The sequence below is a fragment of the Lithobates pipiens genome, unplaced genomic scaffold, assembly GCF_037356315.1.
Source record: "Lithobates pipiens isolate NorthernLeopardFrog02 unplaced genomic scaffold, aLitPip1_a1.2 Scaffold_84, whole genome shotgun sequence".
In the NCBI taxonomy this organism is placed as follows: Eukaryota; Metazoa; Chordata; class Amphibia; order Anura; family Ranidae; genus Lithobates; species Lithobates pipiens.
Window position 1 is genome coordinate 760927 of NW_027507908.1, and position 17943 is coordinate 778869.

The window sequence follows — 17943 nt, forward strand, 5'->3', positions numbered from 1 at the left end:
TCTGTGCACCAGGCTATGGGTGGCTTGCAATGTATGTTTCTCAACTCCAATCCTCAGGGCGCCTCAACAGGTCATGTTTTCAGGCTCTCCATTATTTTGCACAGGTGATTTGATCAGTTTCACTGCCTTAGTAATTACCACAGCTGTTCCGTCTGAGGGAAATCCTGAAAACATGACCTGTTGGGGCACCTGGAGGAGTGGGGTTGAGAAACTCTGTTCTATAGTATGTCAGTCACTTCCCAATATCCCTCTGTCCAGTAGGGCATGCTCCCAGATGGCACACACATTCCCTGGTTTCCACCACTTCTCACATAAGAGGACTCTGCCCAGACCTCCCATGGTCTGCACCACCTGGTCTGGGGCTTCAGCCCTGGAAAGGGCCCTTTAGATGAATAATGCAGGTCAGGAGGTGACGTCTTAATAGGGATGAGCTCCGGCGTGTTCGCATGGTCCATGTGCAGAGCCCGCCAGGAAGTCGGCACAGTGCTGCGCTAATCACAGGCAGTGAGACGCTGCCCCAATGTGCGGCTGCAGAGATCGGGCAATGTCTCACTGCCTGTGATTAGCGCAGCGCTGCGCCGACTTCCTGGCGGGCTCTGCACATGAACACGCCTGAGCTCATCCCTACGTCTTAGTAGCTCTGGGGCATCTCGCTCCCATGCCCCATCTCTAGAGGATGGCTTTTTCTAAAAGGGGAGCTGTAGAGGAGGGCAGAGATTTTTTTGTTTTGATGAAGGTAACCAGGCCCTTTTTTTCAGTGGGAATGTGGGGGGAGAACGCATCTCCGGAACCTCCAGCACTGAATGTATTCTATTGAAGACTACTGTGGGGATCTATTGTCACTGGGAATCAATTTTTTTTTTTTGTGGGGGTCTATTGTTGCTGGGGGGAGGTCTGTCATGTGTTGGGGGATCTATTGTTGCTGTGGTAGGGTTTATCAAATTCCATACCATTTAGTAGCACAAGATGATCCTTGGTTCTGTACTCGATGTATATATATATATATATTTTTTAAAAAAAGTAGATTAGAACAGAACACCCAGCCTGCATTTAATCTCGCTAGTCATAAGGTTATGATGATTGAGGTCTTCAGAGACATTCAGATTTCCTTGAATAGTTTTTAGTAGGGACCATCTAATGTATGGAGTTCTGTGTTGTATCTCAGATAACGGTGTGTTAGCCAATGCATTCACATTTTCTCCAAACGTGGCCTCATTATTTGGGTACAAGTGTTTAATTTGGGGATAGGTAGTGATTACCATGGTGTTGTGGACATTGGTGGTGCCCTAGTCATGTGTATAACAGACCCTCCCAAATGATGACGAACCTTGGCACCCCAGATGTTTTGGAACTACATTTCCCATGATGCTCTTGCACTCTGCAGTGTAGTTGAGCATCATGGGAAATGTAGTTCCAAAACATCTGGGGTGCCTGAAGGTGAGTGAAACTAGGAGGGGGCAGCGTGACTGGGGCATGCAGAGGAGGTGGGGTATTTAGTGGTGCGATTTTGAAGGTAGTATTCCGCTTACCAGATTGGTGGGTTGCAGAGCTGAGGGGTATTTTGAGGGAGGAGGTGGGGGGGGGGGGGGATTTTTTTTCTGAGTTCGTCAGAGATGTTTCCCCCACCCTCCCTTGTTTGTGTTGGTCTGAGGGTGCTTCCTATTTTCTTCAGGTGCTGGGGGTATATGTAGCAGGTTTTTCAGGATTTAGGTTTTAGACGGCCATTCAATTTGAGGCTGTTATTTTCTTGTCATAGTAGCAGACAGGGGTCTATTGGGTCTTTGAACGGGGTGCTGGGTATTTAATTGTTTTGTAATAAAAGGCTGCTATGGCCTTTCAACTCCAGATGAAAGGAGTTTATCTGGTTAATTTGGTAGGGGGGGGGGGGGAAGAATATAGAGAACAGCTTCGGCAGGTCCCTCAGTCATGCTTCCCAAGCCCAAAGTGAGAAGGTTGGCAGCGCCAGGGAGATGGCTCCTAAATCTGAGCTGCCCTCTGCGGGGGTGGGAAGACTTCCCCTTTATAGGTTATACTGGAGGAGATCCTCTAGTCCCAACCTCCCTAATTAAGGTAGGTTTTTGGCACAGCCAAGATGCAAAACCCTGTCCTCTTGCCCTGGCCAGAGCAGATTGTGGTTATAAAACGGGAACTCCCAAACGCTGGGAACAAATGAGAGAGGGCCTAATTTTTGCAGTCAAAAGACCGACTTTACTGGGTTAGCAAGACATTGCTGAGCAACTGTTGGCACTTTAGCTGTAAAGATGGCAGGTCCTCAAACTGGGACATGTTTTGTGCCAACAGCTGGGGGCTTTGAAAACCAAGGGGGTGGAATCCTGACCAGTTCTATTAGCCAGGCTTCAAAGCTGAAGAGATGCCATAGATCTTGTTAGAGCTGCACAATTAAAAACAGCAAGAGTTATCACATTTTTTTTTCACCGTTGGGATCTTGACAAGAGATCGAAAATTACATAGAACCCCCAAAACAAATTTTATGTCACACTGCATTTGAAAGACAGCTGCACAAATGTTTCTACCACCGCCACCCCCCCAAAAATGAAAGAAAAAAAAAAAAAAAAAAAAAAAAAAAAAAAGACACAATGGAGCTTGTTTGATTTTTTTTTTGAAAGGTGTATGAAATCCATTTCTAGTACTGGGTAAAGCACAATATATGGCTACATGAGCAGCAGGAACAGAGTTACAAGATAAGAATCTTTGGCCACTATGGACATTTCACAGATCCTGGATAGGGACATGTGGGGGACAGGTGGTTAATCTGTGGGATTCTTCATTTGAATGTGATGGATTTGAGCTGGAGGTCCACCAAAGACAAGTAGGAGATCACCTCTATGGGAAAGCGGACTGGAAATGAGAGAGGATTTCCGGTAGGTAGATGTATGGTGATATTGTCTTGCTCAAACTGGAAGTAAACCTGCAAGAAAGAAAAAAAAAAAAATAAGTCAATAAGTGATCTACAAATGACTGACTTGAGGGTAAATGAGAATACAATTATTCAGAGTCAACACACACACTTTTTTTCTTCTTATTCCCCCATGTACACTTCAATGTCACACATTATTTCCTCTATTGCCACCCCCCCCAATCAGACCAGCAGCAACCATTTGTTAGGTGGTATATAATAGCACACAATGGTAGCATGATGGAATCAATTGGATCTTCTATGCGGGAGGTCCTCATCCTTCATGGAATGAGCTGAAGGGGTGACCATCATAGCAAATCCTTTATACCCTTCACCTAACCCATCATTCAGAGATATGTGCCCAATATTCACAAGGATACCACTTTGCCCCATCCAACATAGACCTACCGTGATGTCTGACCCCTCCTGGAAGGGGAAGACGCTTTCCTTCAGCTCCTCTCCATAGACATCGTCCACCATAGAGTTCAGGATTATCTTGCGCTCATCAAAGCGAGGGTTAAAGTGCAGCACTATATTCTTTTCATCTTTTCCCAAGTTTATGGAAAACCTAGAAAGACGGAAACAGCAATTATTCTGCTCAGCTGACCTTGTTGGATATCGTACTCAAGTCATTCACCAGTGGTCCTCCCATGGGTACTTCACCATCCCCCACATTATGAATTTACATGATATCAGCTAATATTCCCTCACTGACATTTAGAGTTGTAGCCACTATGGAACAATTCATCCTGGATGGTCAAAAACAGTGAAGTCATTGAAGACTAGTCTCAGCTCTCTTCTCCCATCCATCCCAATAGTGAGAGGGAGAAAGGAGAGCCGAGAGTCACTACTACTTTGTGCCCTTTCTCAAGAGATATCTGCCCAAACAGTCCCCAGGGAGAAAAATGGCTACAGAAATTAAAAGCCAAATCCTAAATTATAAATATAAAAAGTTTATTTATTTAATTTTTGTTTTGTTCACATCACTTCCATAAGTAGGGATGAGCCGAACACCCCTCGGTTCGCACCAGAACTTTCGAACGGACCGAAAATTCGTACAAACTTTAGAACCCCATTGAAGTCTATGGATCTCGAACGGTCGAAATTAAAAGTGCTAATTTTAATGGCCAATATGCAAGATACTGTCCTAAAAAGGGTTTGGGGACCTAGCTCCTGCCCCAGGGGACATGGGTTAATGCTTAAAATGTTTTTAAAAATGGCCGTTTTGGCGGGAGCACTGATTTTAATGACGATTAAAGTGAAAAAAAAAAAAAAAGTAAATATCGTGCCGGGGGTGTCTATAGTATGCCTGTGAAGTGCCACGTGTTTAGAACAGTCCTTGCACAAAATGACATTTAACAGAAATAACGTCATTTAAAACTGCTTGCGGTTTTAATGTTATATCTAGTTCCGGCAATATGGATGAAAATCATTGAGAAAAATGGCATGGGTAGCCCCCCCGCCCATTACCAGACCCTTTGAGTCTTGTACGGATATTAAGGGGAATCCCGTACCCATATTTAAAAAAAAAAAAAAAAAAAAAAAAAAAAATACGTGTGGCCCCCAGGCCCTATATACTCAGAACAGCAGTATACAGGCGGTGCAAACAAGACAGGGACTGTGTAGGTTTGTTGTGTTAAGTAGAATCTGTTTGTAATTTTCAACTGGTACATTTTTAAAGTGTAGCTCCAGTGTATTTTTAAGCTCTTTGGAAAACATAGGGAAGGGTCATCACCCCTGTATAATTTGTTTTGCCGTCCGTCTTTTTTCATCTCACTTGCTGTTGTCTCCTTCCGTTTGCAAGTAGGAGATGTTTGCAAGTTGGATGTTTGAAAGTAGGGGCCTGCCCTATATGCTCTGCAGAAATGGCGGAACAAGGTGTTGGTTTTGCCACAACATTGTAAGCCCTCAAAGTGACTCTTGCTGGGCGCTGGAGCGCCCTGCTGTGAACTATTATATCAAGAATTGTAATTACATGCCCCTGTTAAACAGGGGTTGAAAAATTGGGCCTTAGGCACTGGTGCCACAACACTGCAACCTCTCCCATATACTCTAGTTGTGGTGCAGGAATGAGCCCTGCTGAAAAGCATCAAAAATTGGAATTAAACTTGGGCTGGTGGCATCACCCAGAACCAAAAATGTTCTTCCAACATATCAGCGGAGGAGGAAGAGGATAGACAAATCAACATAAAAAGGACAATCACTCAGCATCAGCAGTCTTGAAGGGATGTGACATTTAAAAATAAAAAATAATAATTATTCAGTTACATCAGCTTCAGGTGCTTGGTAGCTGTGGGTGATCCGAGACTGATTCATCTTTATGAAGGTCAGTCGATCAACTGATTCGGTAGACAGGCGCACCCTGTGATCGGTAACAAAGCCACTAGCAGCACTGAAGGTGCGTTCCGAAAGAACGCTGGATGCAGGACAGGCCAGTAGCTAAATTGCATACTGTGCAAGCTCTGGCCAGTGATCCATCTTCAAGACCCAGTAAGCCAGAGGATTTTCGGTGGGAAAGGTGTCCAAGTCTGACCTTGCCCCTAGGTATTCCTGCACCATGTAAATCAGATGCTGGCGATGGTTGCGTACAGATGCATACCTTGGGGCTGCGGACAAAAAAAAAAAAAAAAAAAAAAAAATAAAAAAAAATTGTCTGAACGCATCAGTCAGACGGCCACCTTCACCGCTCCTTCTGACCGATGCCTCAGCAACATGTTGTCCAGGACCAGGAGTTTGTAACCTCCCAGTCTCTGGGAACACGTTGCACAGACCTTTCTGCAAGGCCTCCTGGAGATGCCTCATCCTCTGTGACGGCAAGATAAGGTTGGCAACCTTACCCTTGTACCGTGGATCAAGGAGTGGCCAGCCAGCAATTGTCCCTCTCCTTGATCCGAAAAATACGAGGATCCTTCTGCAGGCTTTGCAGCTTAGGTTAGCTGAGGCATTTGGTCCTGAGTCGCCTGGGTCACTAAGGACAACATGATCCACAGCTATCTCCTCCCAGCCACGTTCAAGTCCGTAAACCATCCCTACAAGACGGCTGCTGCTGATGCTGAGTGCCAGCCTCCACCTCCATGCTGACACAATCATCATCCTCCTCATCCTCTTCCTGTGTGATGGGTGGCACAGCAGGAACACCGTCTGGATAAAGGGGGCCTTGAGAGGCAAGGAAATCTTCTTCCTGCCCCTGTTCTGCCTCAAGTGCCCTGTCCATTATTCCACGCAACAAATGCGCCAACAGGTGGACAAGAGGTACAGTGTCACTGATGCATGCACCGTCACCATCCTTGTGGTCTCCTCAAATTGTGACAGGACAGTGCATGCATCCCTGATCATGCCCCACTGGTGTGGTGAGAAAAAAAACCGAGCTCCCCTGACCTGTCCTGGTGCCGTAGTCGCACAGGTACTCATTGATGGCCCTCTGCTGCGTGTGCAGCCGCTGCAGCATGGCCAACGTTAATTTCCTACTGGTGGGCATGTCACATATAAGGCGGTGCTTGAGCAGGTTCAACTCCTTTTGGAGCTCAGCCAGCCGAGCACAGGCATTAAATGATTGGCAGAAATGCACAGACTTTCCTGGCCTGCTTCAGGACATCCTGTAAGCCGGGGTACCTACCCAAGAACCGCTACACCACCAGGTTAAGGACATGAGCCACACGTGGCACATGGGTCAGTTGTCCCTATCAGAGGGCAGAGAGGAGGTTGGTGCCATTGTCGCAAACCACCATTCCTGGCTTAAGCTGGCGTGGTGTCAACCACCTCTCGGCCTGCCCCTGCAGAGCTGACAAAATATCTGCCCCAGTGTGGCTCCTGTCCCCCAAACAAACCAGCGCAAGCACGGCATGGCATAGTTTTGCCTGCGCACTTGCGTAGCCCCTGGAACGCCTACAGAGCACCGCTGGTTCTGAGGACAGAGCACTGGAAGAGGCCATGGAGGAAGAAGAAGAGGTGGTGGAGGAGAGGTGTGTCACAACCAATAGTAACATTTTGGAGGTGTGGTGGTGGAACCACCTCCAACACTACTGCACCTTGTCCTGCATCCTTCCCAGCTGCCAGAAGAGTGACCCAATGGGCCGTGAAACACAGGTAACGTCCCTGTCCATGCCTGCTGGACCACAAGTCAGCAGTAATATGCACTTTACCACTGACCGCCCTGTCCAGCGAGGCAAGGACATAGCCTTCCACATGCCGGTAGAGAGCCGGAATCGCCTTCCGTGAGAAAAAGTGGCGTTTGGGGACCTGCCACTGAGGAACCACACATTGTACAAACTCACGGAAGGGGGCCGAGTCTACCAACTGAAAAGGCAGCAGTTAAAGTGCTAGCAATTAGCCAAGCTAGCATTCAACCGCTGGGCATGTGGATGGCTGGGAGTGAACTTCTTTCAACGGTCCAGCAGCTGGGGCAGGGACATTTGCCTGCTATAATTGGACGTGGGTGTACTGATAGCAGAGTGCCCTGAAGCACTTGGCTGTGACACACCTAATTCTACACCTTCATTCCTCTCAGAGCAGGTTTCAGAGAGGACTGAAGGTCTAGTGGGGTTGGAGATCCCAGCTGATGAGGAGCAAGGAGAGGTCCGCTTTGCTCTTTGGTGTGGGTCTTTGAGGTACGCTTGCCAACGAGCTGCATGGCAGGTCAACATATGTCTGGTCAAGCATGTGGTGCCCAAGCGGCTGATGTTTTGGCCATGGGAGATACATTTGAGACATATGTTGCAAATAGCAGCGGTGCGATCGGATGCACTCGTCTCAAATAAGGCCCACACCAAAGAACTTTTAGAATAACGTGCAGAGGCAGCGCCCTGCACAGGCGGAGCTCTGAGGTGTGATTTAGTTGGTGTGCTGCCCCTAAGCTGGCCCCCGGAGGGCATCCTGCCTAGTTGGACATGTGCCGTCTCCTCCTCCTCTCCTACCAGGCACCCACGTGGAGTCAGTGCCCTCATCATCCCCTCCCTCTTCATCGCTGGAGTAAACCTGGCAGTATGCTGTAGCTTGTGGAACATGACTGCCAGATTTCTGTCCTTCTTGAGCATCACCTCTCTGCGCTCAAGCTACTGCCTTCCTCTAGCTGGGTATCATCATCAGAGCCTACAAAACACTGGGCATCCTCCTGGAGCATGTACCCAACACTGTGCTCAAAGAGTTCAGGAGACTCCTCAGGAGGATGTGGTGGGTCTAGGGAAGGAGTCACTGATGATGACATTGAGAGGAGGGAAGACGATGCGTTGGCAGCTGCTTTGCTAATACCCTGAGCCTGGGTGAGAGAGGATGAGGAGGATGAGGAGGATGAAGAGGGCTTGGTCATCCACTCTACCAAGTCGTTGGCAGGTTGCGGCTCAACATGTCCAGCTGCCGAAAAGAAGGACAAGCATGTCCCATAGCCACGTGCTGACGACGATGCACCGCGTCCACGACCAGCACTGTTGTCTCTAGACAGAGCCCGTTTGCCCTCTTTTATCGGCTCATGCCTGTCTGCCTCTCCTTGCTGGCCTTCCAGACATGGTAGTGGCCTGAAGGGAAAACCAGCAATTGGGTAGTGTATATTGTGACACACACACGGCTCAATTAGAGAAGAGCTATGTAGGTGATATAACGGTGTATACTGTGGTCAGGGCACGCAGACAACCACTACAGAAGAGCAAGAACGCAAAATCGTCCAATAACGAATGGTGTATACTGTGCTGAAGGTACACAGAACACCCACTAACTCCTACAGACGCCAACACACTACACAAGGCCACCATGCTGGCAGCCTTATATAGTGTGGGGCGTGTACTACACAGCCTGAGCTATGATTGGCCACAGGCAGGATGCCTGTGGCCAATCATGGCTCTCCTCGCTGCCAGCGCTGTGATTGGCCAAGCATGCGGGGTCACAGTGCATGCTTGGCCAATCATGAGCCAGCAATGCACTGCGATGGTGCAGTGCACTGTGGGCCGTGAGCACCACACGAATTTGGAGCGAATGGCCCATAACGTTCGGTATTTGCCGAACAGCTGATGTTCGAGTCAAATGTATGTTCAACACGAAGCTCATCCCTATCCATAAGGTGCCACCATCCTCTGAAGGGCCATTAGTCCTGGAAATTCAGCCAACCCCCATGGGGTGTATGTACCATGGCAGGGAAGAGGTCTGCCAGTCAGACCAGTGAAGGGATGGAGGACTGGTAGACAGAGCGTAGATGGGAGTCACAGGATTGTCAGTTATATTTCAGATGATGGCTGACAAGTCAGACAAGTTTTATCCAGGATGACATTTTGACAACAAATGTTGAAGCTAAATTAGCTCCAATCAAATCAATTTGATGTCTGGTATTATTTGAGGGACCAAATCCCCAGTGAGGGGTCATTAGGATGGATTGTACACAGAGCACACTTCTACTTCTGTAAGTTGTACATTTGGCAAATTCTAGTATTACAGAGATCAGACGTAAATATTATACAATAAGTAGCCGAGGATAAAATCTTCACCTACCTTTTACATCCCTCTGGAATGAAGCCCCCCACCTCCACGGAGTGACCGGGTTTGAGGCTGAAGTTATACAAGACAACCGTCTGTATGGGAGAAAGGAGAAAATTTACTACAAAACCCGTATACTAGAGGGGCAGGGCTGTCTTACCGAGATCAGCCCAGGGGCCCCAGATACACATGGAGGGGCCCCCTCCCCAATCAGGGCCAGTCATATCTAGAGTGACGATATCGGCACTGCAGGGTGGAATTGTATACTGCAGCCCTCAAATGCTTGATTGCGAGCTGGTCTCCCGGTGGAAGAGATCAGAGGGAGGAAGAGGAGATCCGGAGATGAGAGTGCGAATAGCAGGCTCTTACAGCTTACATGAAATTGCCTCTGCTCTGCGTCACACAGCCACGCCCACTCCTGACCCCACGCCTGTGATAGGCAGAACATCCCAGCATTGGACCTGCATTCTGTCTATCACAGGCGTGGGGTCAGGAGGGGGCGGGGCTGTGTGTGACGGCGAGCAGAACGGAGGCAATTTCATATAAGCTGTAACAGCCTGCTATTCACACTCATCTCTGGATCTCCTCTTCCTCCAGTCATGATCTGGTCCACCATCTCTCTTCCTCCGCCATGGCGAGGCTGCAGTGTTGGGCACAGTGAGGCTTTATACTTTTATTCTTGAGTGCACAAAATAAAATAAAAATTGGGACAGGCTTGTAGGGGCCCCAGAGAATTACTCTGCCCATGGGCCCATGATGCCTTGAAGATGGCCCTGTACAGGGGGATGATTATTACACCCTGTATACTGGATTGAGGGAGGGAGGATTATTACACCCTGTATACTGGATTGAGGGAGGGAGGATTATTACACCCTGTATACTGGATTGAGGGAGGGAGGGAGGGAGGGAGGATTATTACATCCTGTATACTGGATTGAGGGAGGGAGGGAGGATTATTACATCCTGTATACTGGATTGAGGGAGGGAGGGAGGATTATTACATCCTGTATACTGGATTGAGGGAGGGAGGGAGGATTATTAAACCCTGTATACTGGAGGGGGGGGGAGGATTATTACACCCTGTATACTGGGGGGGGGGGGAGGATTATTACACCCTGTATACTAGGGGGGGGGGGATTATTACACCCTGTATACTAGGGGGGGGGGGGGGATTATTACACCCTGTATACTAGGGGGGGGGGGATTATTACACCCTGTATACTAGGGGGGGGGGGGATTATTACACCCTGTATACTAGGGGGGGGGGATTATTACACCCTGTATACTAGGGGGGGGGGATTATTACACCCTGTATACTAGGGGGGGGGAGGATTATTACACCCTGTATACTAGAGGGGGGGGGGAGGATTATTACACCCTGTATACTAGAGGGGGGGGGGAGGATTATTACACCCTGTATACTAGAGGGGGGGGGGGAGGATTATTACACCCTGTATACTAGAGGGGGGGGGGGAGGATTATTACACCCTGTATACTAGAGGGGGGGGGGGGGATTATTACACCCTGTATACTAGAGGGGGGGGGGAGGATTATTACACCCTGTATACTAGAGGGGGGGGGGAGGATTATTACACCCTGTATACTAGAGGGGGGGGAGGATTATTACACCCTGTATACTAGAGGGAGGGGAGGATTATTACGCCCTGTATACTAGAGGGAGGGGAGGATTATTACACCCTGTATACTAGAGGGGGAGGATTATTACACCCTGTATACTAGAGGGGGAGGATTATTACACCCTGTATATTAAAAAGGCAGGTCATCATCATTATTTATACACCCAGCAACACCATACTAACCACATGAAGCAGCACCATACCATTGCCCAGACCCAGCAACCCTATACCAATCTATACCTACCACCCTTCATTCTCAAACCCTATTCCTTCCACTTACCATCCCCAACAGCACTTTTTGCATGACAGCCCAAACACCAACTGCACCATACCCACACCAAACAACTAGGGTTGCCACATCATCCCTTTAACCCAGGACACATATGAATTACACGGGTTCTGAGGCTGATTTAATACAGATAAAGGTACCAAGTGAGTGTAATGTGTGTCCTGGATTAAAGGGATGATGTGGCAACCGTACCAACAGCCCTAAATCACCCCATGTCCTCACCCATCAACCCTATACCCACCACCATCCATACTCAGCAACCCAACCCTCTCCACACCATACCGCACTACACCCACCACTGCCTTCAGCCCACACAACCCATTTTCTCAGCTTTTGCAGCTTCCATCAGTACTCATACTCACATTATCTGCCATGCTGCTTTCTTATCAGACAAACTTGTGAGCAGCTGCACTTCTACTTCTTCATATATAGGAGGTCTGCTGGGGGCGGAGCCAGTCAGGAGGGAGGAGTCACCCCGCCCAGCACTCCCTGGACTGAGAATTCATCACAGAGAATGAATGAAATGTGGATGGGGTGTGACTGAGCATGGGGCACCCATCGTCACTCTGCTGGGGTGTCACCACTCACCACAAACAGCAAGGGGGCAAAAGATGACCGTCCTCAAAGTCATTTCTACAACACAAAGGGGGGAGATTTACTAAGACTGGAGAGTGCAAAACCTGGTGCAGCTGTGCATGGGAGCCAATCAGCTTCTCACTTCAGCTTCATCAATTAAGCTTTGCCAAAAAAAATCCTGAAACTGATTGGTTTCTATGCAGAACTGCACCGGATTCTCTTCTCTCCGGTTTTAGTAAACCGACCCCAAAGTAACAATTTCCATTCCCTGCCCCCCACCTCGCAGGCTATGGGCAGTATGTGATGTCTGTGTACATGGCTATGAGTGGTGTGGGACATCTCTGCACCTGGGAATGGGCAGGGTGGGGCAATTGTACACTTGGGTACGGGTGGCTTGCAATGTCTGTGCACCTGGCTATGGGTGGCTTGCAATGTCTGTGCACCTGGCTATGGGTGGCTTGCAATGTCTGTGCACCAGGCTATGGGTGGCTTGCAATGTCTGTGCACCAGGCTATGGGTGGCTTGCAATGTATGTGCACCTGGCTATGGGTGGCTTGCAATGTATGTGCACCTGGCTATGGGTGGCTTGCAATGTCTGTGCACCAGGCTATGGGTGGCTTGCAATGTCTGTGCACCAGGCTATGGGTGGCTTGCAATGTCTGGCTATGAGTGGTGTGGGACATCTCTGCACCTGGGAATGGGCAGGGTGGGGCAATTGTACACTTGGGTACGGGTGGGTTGCAATGTCTGTGCACCTGGCTATGGGTGGCTTGCAATGTCTGTGCACCTGGCTATGGGTGGCTTGCAATGTCTGTGCACCTAGCTATGGGTGGCTTGCAATGTATGTGCACCAGGCTATGGGTGGCTTGCAATGTATGTGCACCTGGCTAGGGATATTTGTGCACCTGGCTATGGGTGGCTTGGGATATTTGTGCACCTGGCTATGGGTGGCTTGGGACATCTTTGCATATAGCTATGAGTGTTGTATGATGCCTGTACAACTGGCTATGAGAGGTGTTTGACATCTGTGCACCTGGCTATGGATGGCATGGAATGTCTATGCACCTGGCTATGAGAGGTGTGGGACAAATTATTCTCTGTGCCTTATCTACATGAAATCAGCCTCACAACCCGTGTAATTCATATGTGTTCAGGTTTAAAGGGATGAGGTGGCAACTCTAAAGGCCCATACACACGATCAGACTTTTTGACAACAAACATGCAAATTTGCTGTTTTAGAGCAACATCCGACCGTGTGTACGCTCCATCGGACAAACTTTTTCGGTTTTCATCTGACTTTTGTTGGCTGTGCGAACGGACAAACTTACTGGCAACAAAAGTCAGATGGAGCAAAGTCTGATCGTGTGTACAGAAAACCATAGGACTTTTGTACAAGGTACAAACAGGCATGCTCAGAACCAATGCAAAAGATCAGACAACAATACAGAAGTTGACCAAAGGTGGCGGTAAAGAGCAGAAAAAACACATGATTTGGTGAAAGTTGTCTGAAAAAGTCCTGCTGTGTGTATGCAATACAAGTTCAGGGCCGACTCCCTTTGTACAAAAATCCAAGGGAAAGTTTGTACAAAGTCCTATCGTGTGTATGAGGCTTAAGAACTTCTCTATGTATACTAAGTCCTCACCATTAGTGTCCATCACCTCATCACAGGACCTGCAGATGAGGGGGATGAAGACACCTTCCATAGCAATGTTTCTCAACTCCAATCCTCAAGGCGCCCCAACAGCGGCTGCAGAGATCGGGCAATGTCTCACTGCCTGTGAATAGCGCAGCGCTGCGCCGACTTCCTGGCGGGCTCTGCACATGGACATGCGAACACGCCTGAGCTCATCCCTACGTCTTAGTATCTCTGGGGCATCTCGCTCCCATGCCCCATCTCTAGAGGATGGCTTTCTCTAAAAGGGGAGCTGTAGAGGAGGGCAGAGATATTTTTTTTGTTTTGATGAAGGTAACCAGGGCTTTTTTTTCAGCAGCTCCGGAACCTCCAGCACTGAATGTTGAATGAATATTGAAGCTGACTGCTGTGGGGATCTATTGTCACTGGGAATCAATTTTTTTTTGTGGGGGTCTATTGTTGCTGGGGGGAGGTCTGTCATGTGTTGGGGGATCTATTGTTGCTGTGGTGGGGTCTATCAAATTCCATACAATTTAGTAGCACAAAATGATCCTTGGTTCTGTACTCGATATAAAAAAAAAAAAGGGAGTAGATTAGAACAGAACACCCAGCCTGCAATTAATCTCGTTAGTCATAAGGTTATGGTGATTGAGGTCTTTAGAGACATTCAGATTTCCTTGAATAGTTTTTAGTAGGGACCATCTAATGTATGGAGTCCTGTGTTGTATCTCAGATAATGGTGTGTTAGTTGGGAAGTTGTAACTCTGAGGTATGTGCAGAGGGGTGAGTGGTCACTGAGCCGGTGTGGTGCGGCTGGGAATTTTAGTCCACTAGATCCAAACTTGATGTTGGTTCATTGTGACTCCTAAGGCCAGCAACCTTTATCTTATTGTTATTTGATTATGAATATTATTGTTTGTTTTAAGGAATGTTAATTTTTTGGTTATTTGTTAATAAATGGCCAATGCATTCACATTTTCTCCAACGTGGCCTCATTATTTGGGTACAAGTGTTTAATTTGGGGATAGGTAGTGATTACCATGGTGTTGTGGACATTGGTGGTGCCCTAGTCATGTGTATAACAGACCCTCCCAAATGATGACGAACCTTGGCACCCCAGATGTTTTGGAACTACATTTCCCATGATGCTCTTGCACTCTGCAGTGTAGTTGAGCATCATGGGAAATGTAGTTCCAAAACATCTGGGGTGCCAAAGTTCACCATCACTGACCTATGCAACTATGATGAATTGTCAGTATGTGGCCTGGAGGTGAGTGACACTAGGAGGGGGCAGCGTGACTGGGGCATGCAGAGGAGGTGGGGTATTTAGTGGTGCGATTTTGAAGGTAGTATTCCGCTTACCAGATTGGTGGGTTGCAGAGCTGAGGGGTATTTTGAGGGAGGAGGATTTTTTTTTCTGAGTTCGTCAGAGATGTTTCCCCCACCCTCCCTTGTTTGTGTTGGTCTGAGGGTGCTTCCTATTTTCTTCAGGTGCTGGGGGTATATGTAGCAGGTTTTTCAGGATTTAGGTTTTAGACAGCCATTCAATTTGAGGCTGTTATTTTCTTGTCATAGTAGCAGACAGGGGTCTATTGGGTCTTTGAACGGGGTGCTGGGTATTTAATTGTTTTGTAATAAAAGGCTGCTATGGCCTTTCAACTCCAGATGAAAGGAGTTTATCTGGTTAATTTGGTAGGGGGGGGGAAGAATATAGAGAACCGCTTCGGCAGGTCCCTCAGTCATGCTTCCCAAGCCCAAAGTGAGAAGGTTGGCAGCGCCAGGGAGATGGCTCCTAAATCTGAGCTGCCCTCTGCGGGGGTGGGAAGACTTCCACTTTATAGGTTATACTGGAGGAGAGCCTCTAGTCCCAACCTCCCTAATTAAGGTAGGTTTTTGGCACAGCCAAAATGCAAAACCCTGCTCTGGCCAGGGCAAGAGGACAGATTGTGGTTATAAGACGGGAACTCCCAAACGCTGGAAACAAATGAGAGAGGGCCTAATTTTGCAGTCAAAAGACCAACTTCACTGAGTTAGCAAGACATTGCTGAGCAACTGTTGGCACTTTAGCTGTAAAGATGGCAGGTCCTCAAACTGGGACATGTTTTGTGCCGACAGCTGGGGGCTTTGAAAACCAAGGGGGTGGAATCCTGACCAGTTCTATTAGCCAGGCTTCAAAGCTGAAGAGATGCCATAGATCTTGTTAGAGCTGCACAATTAAAAACAGCAAGAGTTATCACATTTTTTTTCACCGTTGGGATCTTGACAAGAGATCGAAAATTACATAGAACCCCCAAAACAAATAAGTGGTTGTTGCAATATTTTATGTCACACTGCATTTGAAAGACAGCTGCACAAATGTTTCTACCCCCGCCGGCCCCCCAAAAATGAAAAAAAAAACACACAATGGAGCTTGTTTGATTTTATTTGAAAGGTGTATGAAATCCATTTCTAGTACTGGGTAAAGCACAATGTATGGCTACATGAGCAGCAGGAACAGAGTTACAAGATAAGAATCTTTGGCCACTATGGACATTTCACAGATCCTGTACAGGGACATGTGGGGGACAGATGGTTCCTCTGTGGGATTCTTCATTTGAATGTGATGGATTTGAGCTGGAGGTCCACCAAAGACAAGAAGGAGATCACCTCTATGGGAAAGCGGACTGGAAATGAGAGAGGATTTCCGGTAGGTAGATGTATGGTGATCGTGTCTTGCTCAAACTGGAAGTAAACCTGCAAGAAAGAAAAAAAAAAAAAAAAAAAGTCAATAAGTGATCTACAAATGACTGACTTGAGGGTAAATGAGAATACAATTATTCAGAGTCAACACACACTTTTTCTTATCACCCTGTACACTTCAATGTCACACATTATTTCCTCTATTGCCCCCCCCCCGATCAGACCAGCAGCAACCATTTGCTAGGCGGTATATAATAGCACACAATGGTAGCGTGATGGATGGAATCAATTGGATCTTCTATGCGGGAGGTCCTCATCCTTCATGGAATGAGCTGAAGGGGTGACCATCATAGCAAATCCTTTATACCCTTCACCTAACCCATCATTCAGAGATATGTGCCCAATATGTACAAGGATACCACTTTGCCCCATCCAACATAGACCTGCCGTGATGTCTGACCCCTCCTGGAAGGGGAAGACGCTTTCCTTCAGCTCCTCTCCATAGACATCATCCACCATAGAGTTCAAGATTATCTTGCGCTCATCAAAACGAGGGTTAAAGTGCAGCACTATATTCTTTTCATCTTTTCCCAAGTTTATGGAAAACCTAGAAAGACGGAAACAGCAATTATTCTGCTCAGCTGACCTTGTTGGATATCGTACTCAAGTCATTCACCAGTGGTCCTCCCATGGGTACTTCACCATCCCCCACATTATGAATTTACATGATATCAGCTAATATTCCCTCACTGACATTTAGAGTTGTAGCCACTATGGAACAATTCATCCTGGATGGTCAAAAACAGTGAAGTCATTGAAGACTAGTCTCGGCTCTCTTCTCCCATCCATCCCAATAGTGAGAGGGAGAAAGGAGAGCAGAGTGTCACTACTACTTTGTGCCCTTTCTCAAGAGATATCTGCCCCAACAGTAGATAAAGTGCTTTGAGATCCCCAGGGAGAAAAAGGGCTACAGAAATTAAAAGCCAAATCCTAAATTATAAATATAAAGTTTTATTTTTTTGTTCACATCACTTCCATAAGGTGTCACCATCCTCTGAAGGACCAGAAGTCCCGGAAATTCAGCCAACCCGCATGGGGTGTATGTACCATGGCAGGGAAGAGGTCTGCCAATCAGACCAGTGGAGGGATGGAGGACTGGTAGACAGAGTGTAGATGGGAGTCACAGGATTGTCAGTTGTCATATTTCAGATGATGGCTGACAAGTCAGACAAGTTTTATCCAGGATGACATTTTGACAACAAATGTTGAAGCTAAATTTGCTCCAATCAAATCAATTTGATGTCTGGTATTATTTGAGGGACCAAATTCCCAGTGAGGGGTCAGTAGGATGGACTGTACACAGAGCACACTTCTACTTCTGTAAGTTGTACATTTGGCAAATTCTAGTATTATACAGAGATCAGACGTATATATAACACAATAAGTAGCCGAGGATAAAATCTTCACCTACCTTTTACATCCCTCCGGAATGAAGCCCCCCACCTCCATGGAGTGACCGGGTTTGAGGCTGAAGTTATACAAGACAGTGGTCTGTATGGGAGAAAGGAGAACATTTACTACAAAACCTGTATACTAGAGGGGCAGGGCCGTCTTACTGAGATCAGCCCAGGGGCCCCAGATGCACATGGGGGCCCCCTCCCCAATCAGGGCCAGTCGTATCTAGAGTGACGATATCGGCACTGCAGGGTGGAATTGTATACTGCAGCCCTCAAATGGTTGATTGGGAGCTGG

At 47.5% G+C, this 17943-nt stretch overlaps 2 protein-coding genes across 2 annotated transcripts; both read right to left on the bottom strand.

Moving 5' to 3' along the window:
• Window positions 1-1447: 1447 nt before the first annotated feature.
• Window positions 1448-11694, bottom strand: LOC143973596 (galectin-1-like). The gene is made up of 4 exons (XM_077474448.1): window positions 11665-11694; window positions 9392-9471; window positions 3326-3485; window positions 1448-2929 (listed from the first exon to the last, which is right to left on the bottom strand). Exons 1-4 carry the CDS (start codon window positions 11674-11676, stop codon window positions 2786-2788), a joined length of 396 nt encoding a protein of 131 aa, XP_077330574.1. The 5' UTR covers window positions 11677-11694; the 3' UTR covers window positions 1448-2785.
• Window positions 11695-16101: 4407 nt separating this feature from the next.
• LOC143973589 (galectin-1-like) lies at window positions 16102-17733 on the bottom strand. The gene is made up of 3 exons (XM_077474445.1): window positions 17663-17733; window positions 16639-16798; window positions 16102-16245 (listed from the first exon to the last, which is right to left on the bottom strand). Exons 1-3 carry the CDS (start codon window positions 17698-17700, stop codon window positions 16102-16104), a joined length of 342 nt encoding a protein of 113 aa, XP_077330571.1. The 5' UTR covers window positions 17701-17733.
• Window positions 17734-17943: the final 210 nt, after the last annotated feature.

Excerpts from the sequence above, each read along its gene's own strand:
- LOC143973596 (XM_077474448.1), bottom strand. Across the intron at positions 3,486-9,391 it reads ATTCCAGAGGGATGTAAAAG|GTTTTCCATAAACTTGGGAA; the intron begins GTAGGTGAAGAT and ends CCGTCTTTCTAG. Across the intron at positions 2,930-3,325 it reads AGGAGGGGTCAGACATCACG|GTTTACTTCCAGTTTGAGCA; the intron begins GTAGGTCTATGT and ends TCTTTCTTGCAG.
- LOC143973589 (XM_077474445.1), bottom strand. The coding sequence starts at position 17,700 with ATGGAGGTGGGGGGCTTCATTCCGGAGGGATGTAAAAG. Across the intron at positions 16,799-17,662 it reads ATTCCGGAGGGATGTAAAAG|GTTTTCCATAAACTTGGGAA; the intron begins GTAGGTGAAGAT and ends CCGTCTTTCTAG. Across the intron at positions 16,246-16,638 it reads AGGAGGGGTCAGACATCACG|GTTTACTTCCAGTTTGAGCA; the intron begins GCAGGTCTATGT and ends TCTTTCTTGCAG.